At 43.8% G+C, this 18,556-nt stretch overlaps 1 protein-coding gene across 6 annotated transcripts in view; it reads left to right on the top strand.

Annotated features, from left to right (window-relative positions):
* The window catches only part of LOC125457487 (mucin-4-like), a 165,982-nt gene that overhangs the window by 20,771 nt on the left and 126,655 nt on the right, over nt 1-18,556 (top strand). For all 6 annotated transcript variants that reach the window (XM_059651135.1, XM_059651134.1, XM_059651137.1 and 3 more), the window contains exons 5-6: nt 7,863-7,967; nt 16,703-16,807. In XM_059651135.1, the coding sequence (XP_059507118.1) occupies nt 7,863-7,967; nt 16,703-16,807 (210 nt within the window). The remainder of the gene's footprint in view (nt 1-7,862; nt 7,968-16,702; nt 16,808-18,556) is intronic.

An 18,556-nucleotide genomic window follows, 5' to 3' on the forward strand; every position in this document is an offset into this window, starting at 1 on the left:
TGATTTTCCTCTGCTCTGCGTAGTTCCTTTGTGCTGCAGTGTGTGGTGGCTCATTGGAATAATGTTCTAATGCAGCTTCGTTTGTGGGTGTTGGGATGGTTGCTCCTGTAGTTCGGTATTTGGTCCGTGTATGTTGTTTTCCTGTAGACGCTGGTTTGAAGTTCCCCATTGGCTGTTCGCTCTACTGTGACATCTAGGAATGGCAGTTTGTTGTTGTTTTCCTCCTCTTTTGTGAATGTTATGCCAGTAAAGGGTATTATTTGATGGTCTTGAATGTTTCCTCTAATTTGTTTTGTTTAGTGATGACAAAGGTGTCATCCACATAGCTGACCCAAAGTTTGGGCTGGATGATTGGCAGAGCTGTTTGTTCGAGTCTCTGCATTACTGCCTCTGCTAAGAACCCTGATATCGGAGATCCCATGGGTGTACCGTTGGTTTGTCTGTAGGTTTTGTTATTGAAAGTGAAGTGGGTGGTGAGGCATAGGTCCACTAGCTTGATGATGTTGTCCTTGCTGATGAGGTTGGTGGTGTCTGGTGTATGTGTCTTCTGTTCTTCTAATAGTGTCATCAGTGTTTCTTTGGCCAGGTTGATGTTGATGGATGTGAACACGGCTGTTACGTCAAAGGAGACCATTATTTCATCCTCTTCTATCTTGGTGTGTTTGGTGTTCAGGAATTCTTGGGTGGAGCGAATGGAGTGGTGGGAGTCTTTTACTAGGTGTTTTAGTCTTTGGTGTAGTTCCTTGGCTAGTCTGTAGGTTGGTGTTCCAGGTAGCGACACTATGGGTCTGAGGGGGGCTCCTGGTTTGTGAAGTTTTGGTAGTCCATAGAAACGTGGTGTGTTAGATCCAGCTGGTTTCATTTTTTGGAAGTCTCTCTTGTTTAATTCTCCAGATTTTTGAAGTTTTTTGAGTAAAGCTGTAATTCGGTTCTCCAGTTGTGGGGTCCGGTCTATCGCCACCTGTTGGTAAGTGTTGGTATCTGCAAGCAGATTGGAGCCAATCTACCACCCCTGAGAAAAAGAACAGGAAATGACATCACCAACGCAGGAAATGACATCACCAACCCAAGGAAACCTAACCAGATATATAGAAAGCGGGACATAACACCAGCGCTTCGTCGGAGGCTCACTGATGATGTTACCTAAAATGGTGACGAAACGTCTGAAAACAAACCTTCCAGCTCAGCAAGCAAACTCACACCCAGAACCTCAACCTGAGCTACAAATCTTCTCAAAACTCGCTGGTCACTAATTCTCCAAAAACGTTAACCTCAGGAGCTGTGACAACAGTCGGCAACTGTCAATCAGATTGGTGTTGAACAAAATAAATTAGAAATAATCCTCGACACTTTCACATGCTATTCTGAAACAGACATGCTCCGCAATTGAAGCTCTCCCTGCTACATGAGGAAGACAGAACGAACCAATAACTGAATGGTTCTGAAGAGTTGACCTGACTATTCCTGGAGGGCAGGGAGCAGCTGAGAATTTTACAATCCACAGGACAGATTTTTTTTGACAAGTTGTAGACAGGTTACCAAATCTCAGCTACTTCAAGGGTCCGACTAGGAGCTCTGATCAGTGCCCCCCTCAATGGGAGGATTTCAAGCTAGGATAGAGATGATAAGGGCTGAACATTTTTCAAAATTTGTGAAAAAATGATAACTATACATTCAATATACATTTGATAGGAATTCAATTACAAAATTAATAGTTCAAGGACTAGAAAGTATAATCTTTTTCCCATAGTGAATTCAACTTCGGTAAATGATGCAGCATCCCTATGAAAAGCTCTTAAAATTTAAACTCGCTCATTCTATAACTCTGCAAAGTGTATGTTGCAGATTTTAACAGGGCAGCTTTCCCCCTAATTAGGATTCATCTCTCTGTGACATAAGCAGTGCTTAGCAGTACCATCACTTTGATGGACAGGGAATGAAACCAATGAATCTGAATATTCCTTACGTAATTCTCATATTTATATCATTAGAAGAACTGAACGAAGGGGCTTTGTGTGCAAATGTACTGAACAACATCCCTCAGGCTACACTATATTCTTGAGGCCACACGATGCTGAGAGATGCAGAAGGTGGTGACTTCTTTGTCAGACAAATGCCTCTTGTAATTCAAACTCAGTTTCCCAGATTCATTTGTGAACTGAATTTGGACAACATCTTACAAAGTAAAGATGCCCTTGTGATAGTCTAAGTCCCACTCACAATTTTTGTCTTCGTGCATTCATGGAATGATAAGTAAATTGTTTGCAAAAACACCGTTCCTGTTATTCTGTAAACTACTTCTGTGCTGAAAGGTGAACATTGCATAGCTTTAGAAAATTTGCCTTCCAGAAATTGTAAATTTGACATCAGTCTATCAGAATTGTGTGTAATCTAATTGTATTTTGACCGTTTCTGTTATGGTCACTCAGTATTTGTTAAGCCACCTGGCCAACCTGAGTTCTGAAACTAAACCTAGAACTGTAGCTCAGAGGTAGAAAGAACTGCTGATGGTGGTGTGAGAGATAACACAGTGTGGAGGTGGAGGAACACAGCAGGCCAGGCTGCATCAAATCTATCGAGAACTGTATCTCTCTTGTTGGGCTGGTCAAATGATTGCTAATAAATTTCACTTGATTACATTTTAGGAATTTTCAGTCATCAGCTCCTTTTGCACTGTGGGTATCTCACTTAATATCGAGGCAATTGAATCCACAGATATTACAGCACTATGGTTTCTGTATTCAGCTATTTTCCCACATATTTGAATCTCTCATTCTCACCCACTACATGGTAGTCAATAGTGCATTCCTAGTAATGTGTGCATCCCGTGGTTTATCCCTGAGTTCAAGTGATATGACAGTATTCATTTATTAATATTACCCCACTGTGAGCAGCCAAAACATTCTTTCAACAACACCGATCGGGTGTATAAGGTTCTAAAAGGGGAGGGCGAACAGCCAGAAATCGTGTTACATATTGGCACTAATGATATAGTCAGAAATAGGATTGAGGATATAAAAAGTGATTTCAGGGAGTTAGGATGGAAGCTGCAAAGCAGGACGAACAGAGTAGTGTTCTCTAGTTTACTACCGGTGCCACGAGATAGCGAGGCGAGGAACAGGGAGCGGGCGCAGCTTAACATGTGGCTGCGCAGCTGGTGTAGGAGGGAGGGCTTCAGATATGTAGATAATTAGGATGCCTTCTGGGGAAGGTGGGACCTGTACAAGAAGGACGGATTGCATCTGAACTGGAAGGGGACCGATGTCCTGGGTGGAAGGTTTGCTCGAGTAGTTCGAGAGGATTTAAACTAGTATGGCAGGGGCGTGGGAACCTGAGCTGTATGCCGGAGGTGAGCGTTGATGCAGGTGAGGCAGTAGCAAGAGGTAGACCAGCTAGTGGGAAAGATTTTCCTGGGAAGGAACCAAGGGATCAGTTAAAGTGTGTTTGCTTTAACGCAAGGAGTATCAGGAATAAAAGTGATGAACTTAGAGCATGGATCAGTACCGGGTGCTATGATGTTGTGGCCATAACAGAGACATGGGTTTCTCATGGGCAGGAATGGTTGCTGGATGTTCCAGGGTTGAGAGCATTTAAAAAGAATAGGGAGGGGGGGACAAAGAGGAGGGGGTGTAGCACTACTAATCAGAGAGGGTATCACAGCTACAGAAGCTTCCATTGTCGAGGAAGATTTGCCTACCGAGTCAGTATGGGTGGAAATTAGGAACAGCAAGGGAGTAGTCACCTCGTTAGGGGTTTACTACAGGCCCCCCCCAATAGCAGCAGGGAGATTGAAGAAAGCATAGGTCGGCAGATTTTGGAAAAGTGTGGACGTAGTAGGGTTGTTGTAATGGGTGACTTTAACTTTCCTAATATTGATTGGAACCTCCTTCGAGCAGAAGATTTGAATGGAGCTGTTTTTGTAAGGTGTGTTCAGGAGGGTTTCCTAATGCAGTACGTTGACAGGCCGACGAGGGGAGAGGCCATTCTAGACTTGGTGCTCGGAAACGAGCCGGGGCAGCTATCAGATCTTGTGGTGGGAGAGCATTTTGGTGATAGTGACCATAACTGCCTCACATTCTACATAGCTATGGAGAAGGAGAGGATTAGGCAAAATGGGAGGATATTTAATTGGGGAAGAGGAAACTATGATGCGATTAGACATGAGTTAGGAAGCATGGACTGGGAGCAATTGTTCCATGGTAAGGGCACTATAGACATATGGAGACTGTTTAAGGAACAATTGTTGCGAGTGATGAATAAATATGTCCCTCTGAAACAGGCAAGAAGGGGTAAGATAAAGGAACCTTGGATGACGAGAGCGGTGGAGCTTCTTGTGAAAGGGAAGAAGGCAGCTTGCATAAGGTGGAGGAAGCTAGGGTCAAGTTCAGCTAGAGAGGATTACACGCAGGCAAGGAAGGAGCTCAAAAATGGTCTGAGGAGAGCCAGGAGGGGTCACGAGAAAGGCTTGGCAGAAGGAATCAGGGAAAACACAAAGGCATTTTACACTTATGTGAGGAATAAGAGAATGGTCAAAGAAAGAGTAGAGCCGATCAGGGATAGCATAGGGAACTTGTGTGTGGAGTCTGAGGAGGTAGGGGAAGCCCTAAATGAGTTTTTTGCTTCTGTCTTTACGAAAGAAACGAACTTTGTAGTGAATGAAACCTTTGAAGAGCAGGTGTGCATGCTGGAATGGATAGAGATAGAGGAAGCTGATGTGCTGAAAATTTTGTCAAACATTAAGATGACAAGTCACCAGGCCCGGACCAGATTTGTCCTCGGCTGCTTTGGGAAGTGAGAAATGCAATTGCTTCGCCACTTGCGAGCATCTTTGCATCCTTGCTCTCCACTGGAGTCGTACCTGAGGACTGGAGAGAGGCAAATGTAATTCCTCTCTTCAAGAAAGGAAATAGGGAAATCCCGGGCAATTACAGACCACTAAGTTTCACGTCTGTTGTCTGCAAGGTGTTGGAAAGGATTCTGAGGGATAGGATTTATGACCATTTGGAAGAGCATGGCTTGATTAAATGCAGTCAACACGGCTTTGTGAGGGGCAGATCATGCCTCACAAACCTTATCGAGTTCTTTGAGGATGTGACTAGAAAAGTTGATGAGGGTCGAGCTGTGGATGTGGTGTATATGGACTTCAGCAAGGCATTTGATAAAGTTCCCCATGGTAAGCTCATTCAGAAGGTCAGGAGGAATGGGATGCAGGGGAACTAAGCTGTCTGGATACAGAATTGGCTGGCCAACAGAAGGCAGCGAGTGGTAGTAGAAGGAAAATATTCTGCCTGGAAGTCAGTGGTGAGTGGGGTTCCACAGGGCTCTGTCCTTGGGCCTCTACTGTTTGTAATTTTTATTAATGACTTGGATGAGGGGATTGAAGGATGGGTCAGCAAGTTTGCAGACGACACGAAGGTTGGAGGTGTCGTTGACAGTATAGAGGGCTGTGGTAGGCTGCAGCGAGACATTGACAGGATGCAGAGATGGGCTGGGAGGTGGCAGATGGAGTTCAACCTGGATAAATGCGAGGTGATGCATTTTGGAAGGTCGAATTTGAAAGCTGAGTACAGGATTAAGGATAGGATTCTTGGCAGTGTGGAGGAACAGAGGGATCTTGGTGTGCAGATACATAGATCCCTTAAAATGGCCACCCAAGTGGACAGGGTTGTTAAGAAAGCATATGGTGTTTTGGCTTTCATTAACAGGGGGATTGAGTTTAAGAGTCGTGAGATCTTGTTGCAGCTCTATAAAACTTTGGTTAGACCGCACTTGGAATACTGCGTCCAGTTCTGGTCGCCCTATTATAGGAAAGATGTGGTTGCTTTGGAGAGGGTTCAGAGGAGGTTTACCAGGATGCTGCCTGGACTGGAGGGCTTATCTTATGAAGAGAGGTTGACTGAGCTCGGACTTTTTTCATTGGAGAAAAGGAGGAGGAGAGGGGACCTAATTGAGATATACAAGATAATGAGAGGCATAGATAGAGTTGATAGCCAGAGACTATTTCCCAGGGGAGAAATGGCTAACACGAGGGGCCATAGTTTTAAGCTGGTTGGAGGAAAGTATAGAGGGGATGTCAGAGGCGGGTTCTTTACACAGAGTTGTGAGAGCATGCAATGCGTTGCCAGCAGCAGTTGTGGAAGCAAGGTCATTGGGGTCATTTAAGAGATTGCTGGACATGCATATGGTCACAGAAATTTGAGGGTGCATACATCAGGATCAATGGTCGGCACAACATCGTGGGCTGAAGGTCCTATTCTGTGCTGTACTGTTCTATGTTCTAACACTACCTGGACTATTAGATATGTTCTTGGACCATTTACTTGTGCATGGATTTGGATGCATTCGAGGCAGTTCCAATGAGGTTCACGAGACTGATTCTAAAGGCAAGGGATTTTTCCAGTGAAGGTTCATTGAACGTTCTCAACCTTCACCTTCTCAAGGTCAAGGAATGAGAGGAGAGCTATTTGATGTAAATACAATATTAAAGAGACTGATAAAGTCATCTTAGAATGCATGTTTCCTGATGTAGTACAAGCTAGAATGAGAGGTCCTAGATTTAGATTAGATTCCCTACAGTGTGGAAACAGGGCCTTTGGCCCAACAACTCCACACTGCCCCTTGAAGCATCCCACCCAGACCCACACATCACTGAACGCTACGGGCAATTTAGCACGGCCAATCCACCTAACCTGCACCTCTTTGGACTGTGGGAGGAAACCAGAGCACCCGAAGGAAACCCACGCAGACACGGGGAGAATGTGCAGACTCCACACAGACAGTTACCCGAGGCAGGAATTGAACCCAGGCCCCTGGCGCTGTGAGGCTGCAGTGCTAACCACTGAGCCATTGTGCTGCCCATTATGCAAATGTCAAAGAAGTGAGGAGAAAATAAAACCTGTCAAAGTGTTGCAAATCTGTGGAATTCAATACACCAGAGAGCGGTAGATGTTGGGACATGTAATTTAAGGAAGAGATAGACAGATTTCATTAACCATGGTCTGAGGGATTCTGGAGCAAAGAAAGTGAAATTGAGGTCGGTGGGTGATCTGCCAATATCTTATTCACCTGCTGTTTGACTATATTTCTTCAACACTTGGAACAAAATCTGGATTTTTTTGCCTCCAGAATGTCTCACAACTTCATGTGAATAAAAACACACCTTTGATTCTATGTTCTTCCACTTTCATTGTTCTCATTTCCTGGAACACTCAGCATTGCTCCAAACAGAGACAAATGAGTTGTATTCCAGAGGTGAGATGAAAATACCTGCCCTTGAAAACCATACAGCTTTTCAAAGCATCTGGATCAAATGAGTCAGAGCAAAATTAGTCTCAAAAGCATTAAGGATTAAACTCCACCAGCTGAATTTGTGTACATGTCCTGACAGATATTTATTATATTACTGCAAAGCAATCATGTCAGTTCCTGTACCTCACTGCAGGAGCTTCTCAGGATGGGTCATCAGTACATCCATATTCAACAACATCGATGGCCTTTTTGCAATCACAAGGCCAGAAGTGGAGTTGTCAGCTCATGAAGTCAGAGTGGTCAATACATTGGCATTATTCATCAAGCTGTTCCAAATCAGTAATTCTACATTCATATCATACTGTCAAATAAGAATATTCAACTGTGACAATAGATTCTCCACATTGAGTATATCTCAGTTTCATTTGGCAAAATAACATGCATTTGGTTCTATTGATTCCAACTTTATCGACATTTTCATCTGTTTGAAGACACGAAATCAACTCAGAATGCATAAAGCATGTCCAAATGGTTTTTAACTTCTCAACTTGAAGTGATCATTTTCCTTCTCCCTGCACAGTTGCCTGACCTTACATTTTCCGTTTTCATTTCAGATTATGTTACCGATGATTATCCAAATTTTGATATGGATGATAGTGCAGGGACCACATCATCAAACGCAGAAAACAATCAATCAACAATTTTTCCACCACCAACAGGTATTTACAAATCCACGCTAAAGAACATACTTCAAATTGTGGCTGCTAATACCAAAATGAAGGACATCATATTTTTTAAACAGGCCTTGATAACTGTAATAGCAAACACAACAATATCAAAAGATCAGAGTACATCACAAAAGGAGGATAATTAACAAATGGTCACTAATTGTGGGTGAGAGTTTGCTCGCTGAGCTGGAAGGTTATTTTTCAGACGTTTCGTCACCATTCCAGGTAACATCATCAGTGAGCCTCTGACGAAGCGCTGGTGTTATGTCCTGCTTTCTATTTATCTGGTTAGGTTTCCTTGGGTTGGTGATGTCATTTCCTGTTCTTTTTCTCAGGGATGGTAGATTGGCTCCAAATCAAAGTGTTTGTTGATGGAGTTCCGGCTGGAATGCCATGCTTCTAGGAATTCTCGTGCGTGTCTCTGTTTGGCTTGTCCTAGGATGGATGTGTTGTCCCAATCAAAGTGGTGTCCTTTCTCATCTGTATGTGAGGATACGAGTGATAGTGGGTCATGTCGTTTTGTGGCTAGTTGATGTTCATGTATCCTGGTGGCTAGCTTTCTGCCAGTTTGCCCAATGTAGTGTTTGTCACAGTTCTTGCAAGGTATTTTGTAGATGACGTTCGTTTTGTTTGTTGTCCGTATTTCAGTTCACTAGCTGCTGTTTTAGTGTGTTGGTGGGTTTGTGGACTACCCTGATGCCAAGAGGTCCGAGTAGTCTGGCAGTCATTTTGGAAATGTCTTTGATGTAGGGGAGAGTGGTTATGGTTTCTGAGCCCGTTTTGTCTGTTTGTTTGGGTTTGTTGCTGAGGAATCGGCGGACTGTGTTCATAGGGTACCCATTCTTTTTGAATACGCTGTATAGATGATTTTTCTCTGCTCTGCGTAGTTCCTTTGTGCTGCAGTGTGTGGTGGCTCGTTGGAATAATGTTCTAATGCAGCTTCGTTTGTGGGTGTTGGGATGGTTGCTCCTGTAGTTCGGTATTTGGTCCGTGTGTGTTGTTTTCCTGTAGACGCTGGTTTGAAGTTCCCCATTGGCTGTTCGCTCTACTGTGACATCTAGGAATGGCAGTTTGTTGTTGTTTTCCTCCTCTTTTGTGAATGTTATGCCAGTAAAGGGTATTATTTGATGGTCTTGAATGTTTCCTCTAATTTGTTTTGTTTAGTGATGACAAAGGTGTCATCCACATAGTGGACCCAAAGTTTGGGTTGGATGATTGGCAGAGCTGTTTGTTCGAGTCTCTGCATTACTGCCTCTGCTAAGAACCCTGATATCGGAGATCCCATGGGTGTACCGTTGGTTTGTCTGTAGGTTTTGTTATTGAAAGTGAAGTGGGTGGTGAGGCATAGGTCCACTAGCTTGATGATGTTGTCCTTGCTGATGAGGTTGGTGGTGTCTGGTGTATGTGTCTTCTGTTCTTCTAATAGTGTCATCAGTGTTTCTTTGGCCAGGTTGATGTTGGTGGATGTGAACACGGCTGTTACGTCAAAGGAGACCATTATTTCATCCTCTTCTATCTTGGTGTGTTTGGTGTTCAGGAATTCTTGGGTGGAGCGAATGGAGTGGTGGGAGTCTTTTACTAGGTGTTTTAGTCTTTGGTGTAGTTCCTTGGCTAGTCTGTAGGTTGGTGTTCCAGGTAGCGACACTATGGGTCTGAGGGGGGCTCCTGGTTTGTGAAGTTTTGGTAGTCCATAGAAACGTGGTGTGTTAGATCCAGCTGGTTTCATTTTTTGGAAGTCTCTCTTGTTTAATTCTCCAGATTTTTGAAGTTTTTTGAGTAAAGCTGTAATTCGGTTCTCCAGTTGTGGGGTCCGGTCTATCGCCACCTGTTGGTAAGTGTTGGTATCTGCAAGCAGATTGGAGCCAATCTACCACCCCTGAGAAAAAGAACAGGAAATGACATCACCAACGCAGGAAATGACATCACCAACCCAAGGAAACCTAACCAGATATATAGAAAGCGGGACATAACACCAGCGCTTCGTCGGAGGCTCACTGATGATGTTACCTAAAATGGTGACGAAACGTCTGAAAACAAACCTTCCAGCTCAGCAAGCAAACTCACACCCAGAACCTCAACCTGAGCTACAAATCTTCTCAAAACTCGCTGGTCACTAATTCTCCAAAAACGTTAACCTCAGGAGCTGTGACAACAGTCGGCAACTGTCAATCAGATTGGTGTTGAACAAAATAAATTAGAAATAATCCTCGACACTTTCACATGCTATTCTGAAACAGACATGCTCCGCAATTGAAGCTCTCCCTGCTACATGAGGAAGACAGAACGAACCAATAACTGAATGGTTCTGAAGAGTTGACCTGACTATTCCTGGAGGGCAGGGAGCAGCTGAGAATTTTACAATCCACAGGACAGATTTTTTTTGACAAGTTGTAGACGGGTTACCAAATCTCAGCTACTTCAAGGGTCCGACTAGGAGCTCTGATCAGTGCCCCCCTCAATGGGAGGATTTCAAGCTAGGATAGAGATGATAAGGGCTGAACATTTTTCAAAATTTGTGAAAAAATGATAACTATACATTCAATATACATTTGATAGGAATTCAATTACAAAATTAATAGTTCAAGGACTAGAAAGTATAATCTTTTTCCCATAGTGAATTCAACTTCGGTAAATGATGCAGCATCCCTATGAAAAGCTCTTAAAATTTAAACTCGCTCATTCTATAACTCTGCAAAGTGTATGTTGCAGATTTTAACAGGGCAGCTTTCCCCCTAATTAGGATTCATCTCTCTGTGACATAAGCAGTGCTTAGCAGTACCATCACTTTGATGGACAGGGAATGAAACCAATGAATCTGAATATTCCTTACGTAATTCTCATATTTATATCATTAGAAGAACTGAACGAAGGGGCTTTGTGTGCAAATGTACTGAACAACATCCCTCAGGCTACACTATATTCTTGAGGCCACACGATGCTGAGAGATGCAGAAGGTGGTGACTTCTTTGTCAGACAAATGCCTCTTGTAATTCAAACTCAGTTTCCCAGATTCATTTGTGAACTGAATTTGGACAACATCTTACAAAGTAAAGATGCCCTTGTGATAGTCTAAGTCCCACTCACAATTTTTGTCTTCGTGCATTCATGGAATGATAAGTAAATTGTTTGCAAAAACACCGTTCCTGTTATTCTGTAAACTACTTCTGTGCTGAAAGGTGAACATTGCATAGCTTTAGAAAATTTGCCTTCCAGAAATTGTAAATTTGACATCAGTCTATCAGAATTGTGTGTAATCTAATTGTATTTTGACCGTTTCTGTTATGGTCACTCAGTATTTGTTAAGCCACCTGGCCAACCTGAGTTCTGAAACTAAACCTAGAACTGTAGCTCAGAGGTAGAAAGAACTGCTGATGGTGGTGTGAGAGATAACACAGTGTGGAGGTGGAGGAACACAGCAGGCCAGGCTGCATCAAATCTATCGAGAACTGTATCTCTCTTGTTGGGCTGGTCAAATGATTGCTAATAAATTTCACTTGATTACATTTTAGGAATTTTCAGTCATCAGCTCCTTTTGCACTGTGGGTATCTCACTTAATATCGAGGCAATTGAATCCACAGATATTACAGCACTATGGTTTCTGTATTCAGCTATTTTCCCACATATTTGAATCTCTCATTCTCACCCACTACATGGTAGTCAATAGTGCATTCCTAGTAATGTGTGCATCCCGTGGTTTATCCCTGAGTTCAAGTGATATGACAGTATTCATTTATTAATATTACCCCACTGTGAGCAGCCAAAACATTCTTTCAACAACACCGATCGGGTGTATAAGGTTCTAAAAGGGGAGGGCGAACAGCCAGAAATCGTGTTACATATTGGCACTAATGATATAGTCAGAAATAGGATTGAGGATATAAAAAGTGATTTCAGGGAGTTAGGATGGAAGCTGCAAAGCAGGACGAACAGAGTAGTGTTCTCTAGTTTACTACCGGTGCCACGAGATAGCGAGGCGAGGAACAGGGAGCGGGCGCAGCTTAACATGTGGCTGCGCAGCTGGTGTAGGAGGGAGGGCTTCAGATATGTAGATAATTAGGATGCCTTCTGGGGAAGGTGGGACCTGTACAAGAAGGACGGATTGCATCTGAACTGGAAGGGGACCGATGTCCTGGGTGGAAGGTTTGCTCGAGTAGTTCGAGAGGATTTAAACTAGTATGGCAGGGGCGTGGGAACCTGAGCTGTATGCCGGAGGTGAGCGTTGATGCAGGTGAGGCAGTAGCAAGAGGTAGACCAGCTAGTGGGAAAGATTTTCCTGGGAAGGAACCAAGGGATCAGTTAAAGTGTGTTTGCTTTAACGCAAGGAGTATCAGGAATAAAAGTGATGAACTTAGAGCATGGATCAGTACCTGGTGCTATGATGTTGTGGCCATAACAGAGACATGGGTTTCTCATGGGCAGGAATGGTTGCTGGATGTTCCAGGGTTGAGAGCATTTAAAAAGAATAGGGAGGGGGGGACAAAGAGGAGGGGGTGTAGCACTACTAATCAGAGAGGGTATCACAGCTACAGAAGCTTCCATTGTCGAGGAAGATCTGCCTACCGAGTCAGTATGGGTGGAAATTAGGAACAGCAAGGGAGTAGTCACCTCGTTAGGGGTTTACTACAGGCCCCCCCCAATAGCAGCAGGGAGATTGAAGAAAGCATAGGTCGGCAGATTTTGGAAAAGTGTGGACGTAGTAGGGTTGTTGTAATGGGTGACTTTAACTTTCCTAATATTGATTGGAACCTCCTTCGAGCAGAAGATTTGAATGGAGCTGTTTTTGTAAGGTGTGTTCAGGAGGGTTTCCTAATGCAGTACGTTGACAGGCCGACGAGGGGAGAGGCCATTCTAGACTTGGTGCTCGGAAACGAGCCGGGGCAGCTATCAGATCTTGTGGTGGGAGAGCATTTTGGTGATAGTGACCATAACTGCCTCACATTCTACATAGCTATGGAGAAGGAGAGGATTAGGCAAAATGGGAGGATATTTAATTGGGGAAGAGGAAACTATGATGCGATTAGACATGAGTTAGGAAGCATGGACTGGGAGCAATTGTTCCATGGTAAGGGCACTATAGACATATGGAGACTGTTTAAGGAACAATTGTTGCGAGTGATGAATAAATATGTCCCTCTGAAACAGGCAAGAAGGGGTAAGATAAAGGAACCTTGGATGACGAGAGCGGTGGAGCTTCTTGTGAAAGGGAAGAAGGCAGCTTGCATAAGGTGGAGGAAGCTAGGGTCAAGTTCAGCTAGAGAGGATTACACGCAGGCAAGGAAGGAGCTCAAAAATGGTCTGAGGAGAGCCAGGAGGGGTCACGAGAAAGGCTTGGCAGAAGGAATCAGGGAAAACACAAAGGCATTTTACACTTATGTGAGGAATAAGAGAATGGTCAAAGAAAGAGTAGAGCCGATCAGGGATAGCATAGGGAACTTGTGTGTGGAGTCTGAGGAGGTAGGGGAAGCCCTAAATGAGTTTTTTGCTTCTGTCTTTACGAAAGAAACGAACTTTGTAGTGAATGAAACCTTTGAAGAGCAGGTGTGCATGCTGGAATGGATAGAGATAGAGGAAGCTGATGTGCTGAAAATTTTGTCAAACATTAAGATGACAAGTCACCAGGCCCGGACCAGATTTGTCCTCGGCTGCTTTGGGAAGTGAGAAATGCAATTGCTTCGCCACTTGCGAGCATCTTTGCATCCTTGCTCTCCACTGGAGTCGTACCTGAGGACTGGAGAGAGGCAAATGTAATTCCTCTCTTCAAGAAAGGAAATAGGGAAATCCCGGGCAATTACAGACCACTAAGTTTCACGTCTGTTGTCTGCAAGGTGTTGGAAAGGATTCTGAGGGATAGGATTTATGACCATTTGGAAGAGCATGGCTTGATTAAATGCAGTCAACACGGCTTTGTGAGGGGCAGATCATGCCTCACAAACCTTATCGAGTTCTTTGAGGATGTGACTAGAAAAGTTGATGAGGGTCGAGCTGTGGATGTGGTGTATATGGACTTCAGCAAGGCATTTGATAAAGTTCCCCATGGTAAGCTCATTCAGAAGGTCAGGAGGAATGGGATGCAGGGGAACTAAGCTGTCTGGATACAGAATTGGCTGGCCAACAGAAGGCAGCGAGTGGTAGTAGAAGGAAAATATTCTGCCTGGAAGTCAGTGGTGAGTGGGGTTCCACAGGGCTCTGTCCTTGGGCCTCTACTGTTTGTAATTTTTATTAATGACTTGGATGAGGGGATTGAAGGATGGGTCAGCAAGTTTGCAGACGACACGAAGGTTGGAGGTGTCGTTGACAGTATAGAGGGCTGTGGTAGGCTGCAGCGAGACATTGACAGGATGCAGAGATGGGCTGGGAGGTGGCAGATGGAGTTCAACCTGGATAAATGCGAGGTGATGCATTTTGGAAGGTCGAATTTGAAAGCTGAGTACAGGATTAAGGATAGGATTCTTGGCAGTGTGGAGGAACAGAGGGATCTTGGTGTGCAGATACATAGATCCCTTAAAATGGCCACCCAAGTGGACAGGGTTGTTAAGAAAGCATATGGTGTTTTGGCTTTCATTAACAGGGGGATTGAGTTTAAGAGTCGTGAGATCTTGTTGCAGCTCTATAAAACTTTGGTTAGACCGCACTTGGAATACTGCGTCCAGTTCTGGTCGCCCTATTATAGGAAAGATGTGGTTGCTTTGGAGAGGGTTCAGAGGAGGTTTACCAGGATGCTGCCTGGACTGGAGGGCTTATCTTATGAAGAGAGGTTGACTGAGCTCGGACTTTTTTCATTGGAGAAAAGGAGGAGGAGAGGGGACCTAATTGAGATATACAAGATAATGAGAGGCATAGATAGAGTTGATAGCCAGAGACTATTTCCCAGGGGAGAAATGGCTAACACGAGGGGCCATAGTTTTAAGCTGGTTGGAGGAAAGTATAGAGGGGATGTCAGAGGCGGGTTCTTTACACAGAGTTGTGAGAGCATGCAATGCGTTGCCAGCAGCAGTTGTGGAAGCAAGGTCATTGGGGTCATTTAAGAGATTGCTGGACATGCATATGGTCACAGAAATTTGAGGGTGCATACATCAGGATCAATGGTCGGCACAACATCGTGGGCTGAAGGTCCTATTCTGTGCTGTACTGTTCTATGTTCTAACACTACCTGGACTATTAGATATGTTCTTGGACCATTTACTTGTGCATGGATTTGGATGCATTCGAGGCAGTTCCAATGAGGTTCACGAGACTGATTCTAAAGGCAAGGGATTTTTCCAGTGAAGGTTCATTGAACGTTCTCAACCTTCACCTTCTCAAGGTCAAGGAATGAGAGGAGAGCTATTTGATGTAAATACAATATTAAAGAGACTGATAAAGTCATCTTAGAATGCATGTTTCCTGATGTAGTACAAGCTAGAATGAGAGGTCCTAGATTTAGATTAGATTCCCTCCAGTGTGGAAACAGGGCCTTTGGCCCAACAACTCCACACTGCCCCTTGAAGCATCCCACCCAGACCCACACATCACTGAACGCTACGGGCAATTTAGCACGGCCAATCCACCTAACCTGCACCTCTTTGGACTGTGGGAGGAAACCAGAGCACCCGAAGGAAACCCACGCAGACACGGGGAGAATGTGCAGACTCCACACAGACAGTTACCCGAGGCAGGAATTGAACCCAGGCCCCTGGCGCTGTGAGGCTGCAGTGCTAACCACTGAGCCATTGTGCTGCCCATTATGCAAATGTCAAAGAAGTGAGGAGAAAATAAAACCTGTCAAAGTGTTGCAAATCTGTGGAATTCAATACACCAGAGAGCGGTAGATGTTGGGACATGTAATTTAAGGAAGAGATAGACAGATTTCATTAACCATGGTCTGAGGGATTCTGGAGCAAAGAAAGTGAAATTGAGGTCGGTGGGTGATCTGCCAATATCTTATTCACCTGCTGTTTGACTATATTTCTTCAACACTTGGAACAAAATCTGGATTTTTTTGCCTCCAGAATGTCTCACAACTTCATGTGAATAAAAACACACCTTTGATTCTATGTTCTTCCACTTTCATTGTTCTCATTTCCTGGAACACTCAGCATTGCTCCAAACAGAGACAAATGAGTTGTATTCCAGAGGTGAGATGAAAATACCTGCCCTTGAAAACCATACAGCTTTTCAAAGCATCTGGATCAAATGAGTCAGAGCAAAATTAGTCTCAAAAGCATTAAGGATTAAACTCCACCAGCTGAATTTGTGTACATGTCCTGACAGATATTTATTATATTACTGCAAAGCAATCATGTCAGTTCCTGTACCTCACTGCAGGAGCTTCTCAGGATGGGTCATCAGTACATCCATATTCAACAACATCGATGGCCTTTTTGCAATCACAAGGCCAGAAGTGGAGTTGTCAGCTCATGAAGTCAGAGTGGTCAATACATTGGCATTATTCATCAAGCTGTTCCAAATCAGTAATTCTACATTCATATCATACTGTCAAATAAGAATATTCAACTGTGACAATAGATTCTCCACATTGAGTATATCTCAGTTTCATTTGGCAAAATAACATGCATTTGGTTCTATTGATTCCAACTTTATCGACATTTTCATCTGTTTGAAGACACGAAATCAACTCAGAATGCATAAAGCATGTCCAAATGGTTTTTAACTTCTCAACTTGAAGTGATCATTTTCCTTCTCCCTGCACAGTTGCCTGACCTTACATTTTCCGTTTTCATTTCAGATTATGTTACCGATGATTATCCAAATTTTGATATGGATGATAGTGCAGGGACCACATCATCAAACGCAGAAAACAATCAATCAACAATTTTTCCACCACCAACAGGTATTTACAAATCCACGCTAAAGAACATACTTCAAATTGTGGCTGCTAATACCAAAATGAAGGACATCATATTTTTTAAACAGGCCTTGATAACTGTAATAGCAAACACAACAATATCAAAAGATCAGAGTACATCACAAAAGGAGGATAATTAACAAATGGTCACTAATTGTGGGTGAGAGTTTGCTCGCTGAGCTGGAAGGTTATTTTTCAGACGTTTCGTCACCATTCCAGGTAACATCATCAGTGAGCCTCTGACGAAGCGCTGGTGTTATGTCCTGCTTTCTATTTATCTGGTTAGGTTTCCTTGGGTTGGTGATGTCATTTCCTGTTCTTTTTCTCAGGGATGGTAGATTGGCTCCAAATCAAAGTGTTTGTTGATGGAGTTCCGGCTGGAATGCCATGCTTCTAGGAATTCTCGTGCGTGTCTCTGTTTGGCTTGTCCTAGGATGGATGTGTTGTCCCAATCAAAGTGGTGTCCTTTCTCATCTGTATGTGAGGATACGAGTGATAGTGGGTCATGTCGTTTTGTGGCTAGTTGATGTTCATGTATCCTGGTGGCTAGCTTTCTGCCAGTTTGCCCAATGTAGTGTTTGTCACAGTTCTTGCAAGGTATTTTGTAGATGACGTTCGTTTTGTTTGTTGTCCGTATTTCAGTTCACTAGCTGCTGTTTTAGTGTGTTGGTGGGTTTGTGGACTACCCTGATGCCAAGAGGTCCGAGTAGTCTGGCAGTCATTTTGGAAATGTCTTTGATGTAGGGGAGAGTGGTTATGGTTTCTGAGCCCGTTTTGTCTGTTTGTTTGGGTTTGTTGCTGAGGAATCGGCGGACTGTGTTCATAGGGTACCCATTCTTTTTTAATACGCTGTATAGGTGATTTTCCTCTGCTCTGCGTAGTTCCTTTGTGCTGCAGTGTGTGGTGGCTCATTGGAATAATGTTCTAATGCAGCTTCGTTTGTGGGTGTTGGGATGGTTGCTCCTGTAGTTCGGTATTTGGTCCGTGTATGTTGTTTTCCTGTAGACGCTGGTTTGAAGTTCCCCATTGGCTGTTCGCTCTACTGTGACATCTAGGAATGGCAGTTTGTTGTTGTTTTCCTCCTCTTTTGTGAATGTTATGCCAGTAAAGGGTATTATTTGATGGTCTTGAATGTTTCCTCTAATTTGTTTTGTTTAGTGATGACAAAGGTGTCATCCACATAGCTGACCCAAAGTTTGGGCTGGATGATTGGCAGAGCTGTTTGTTCGAGTCTCTGCATTACTGCCTCTGCTAAGAACCCTGATATCGGAGATCCCATGGGTGTACCGTTGGTTTGTCTGTAGGTTTTGTTATTGAAAGTGAAGTGGGTGGTGAGGCATAGGTCCACTAGCTTGATGATGTTGTCCTTGCTGATGAGGTTGGTGGTGTCTGGTGTATGTGTCTTCTGTTCTTCTAATAGTGTCATCAGTGTTTCTTTGGCCAGGTTGATGTTGATGGATGTGAACACGGCTGTTACGTCAAAGGAGACCATTATTTCATCCTCTTCTATCTTGGTGTGTTTGGTGTTCAGGAATTCTTGGGTGGAGCGAATGGAGTGGTGGGAGTCTTTTACTAGGTGTTTTAGTCTTTGGTGTAGTTCCTTGGCTAGTCTGTAGGTTGGTGTTCCAGGTAGCGACACTATGGGTCTGAGGGGGGCTCCTGGTTTGTGAAGTTTTGGTAGTCCATAGAAACGTGGTGTGTTAGATCCAGCTGGTTTCATTTTTTGGAAGTCTC

Source organism: Stegostoma tigrinum, chromosome 14 (genome assembly GCF_030684315.1).
Source record: "Stegostoma tigrinum isolate sSteTig4 chromosome 14, sSteTig4.hap1, whole genome shotgun sequence".
Classification (NCBI taxonomy): Eukaryota; Metazoa; Chordata; class Chondrichthyes; order Orectolobiformes; family Stegostomatidae; genus Stegostoma; species Stegostoma tigrinum.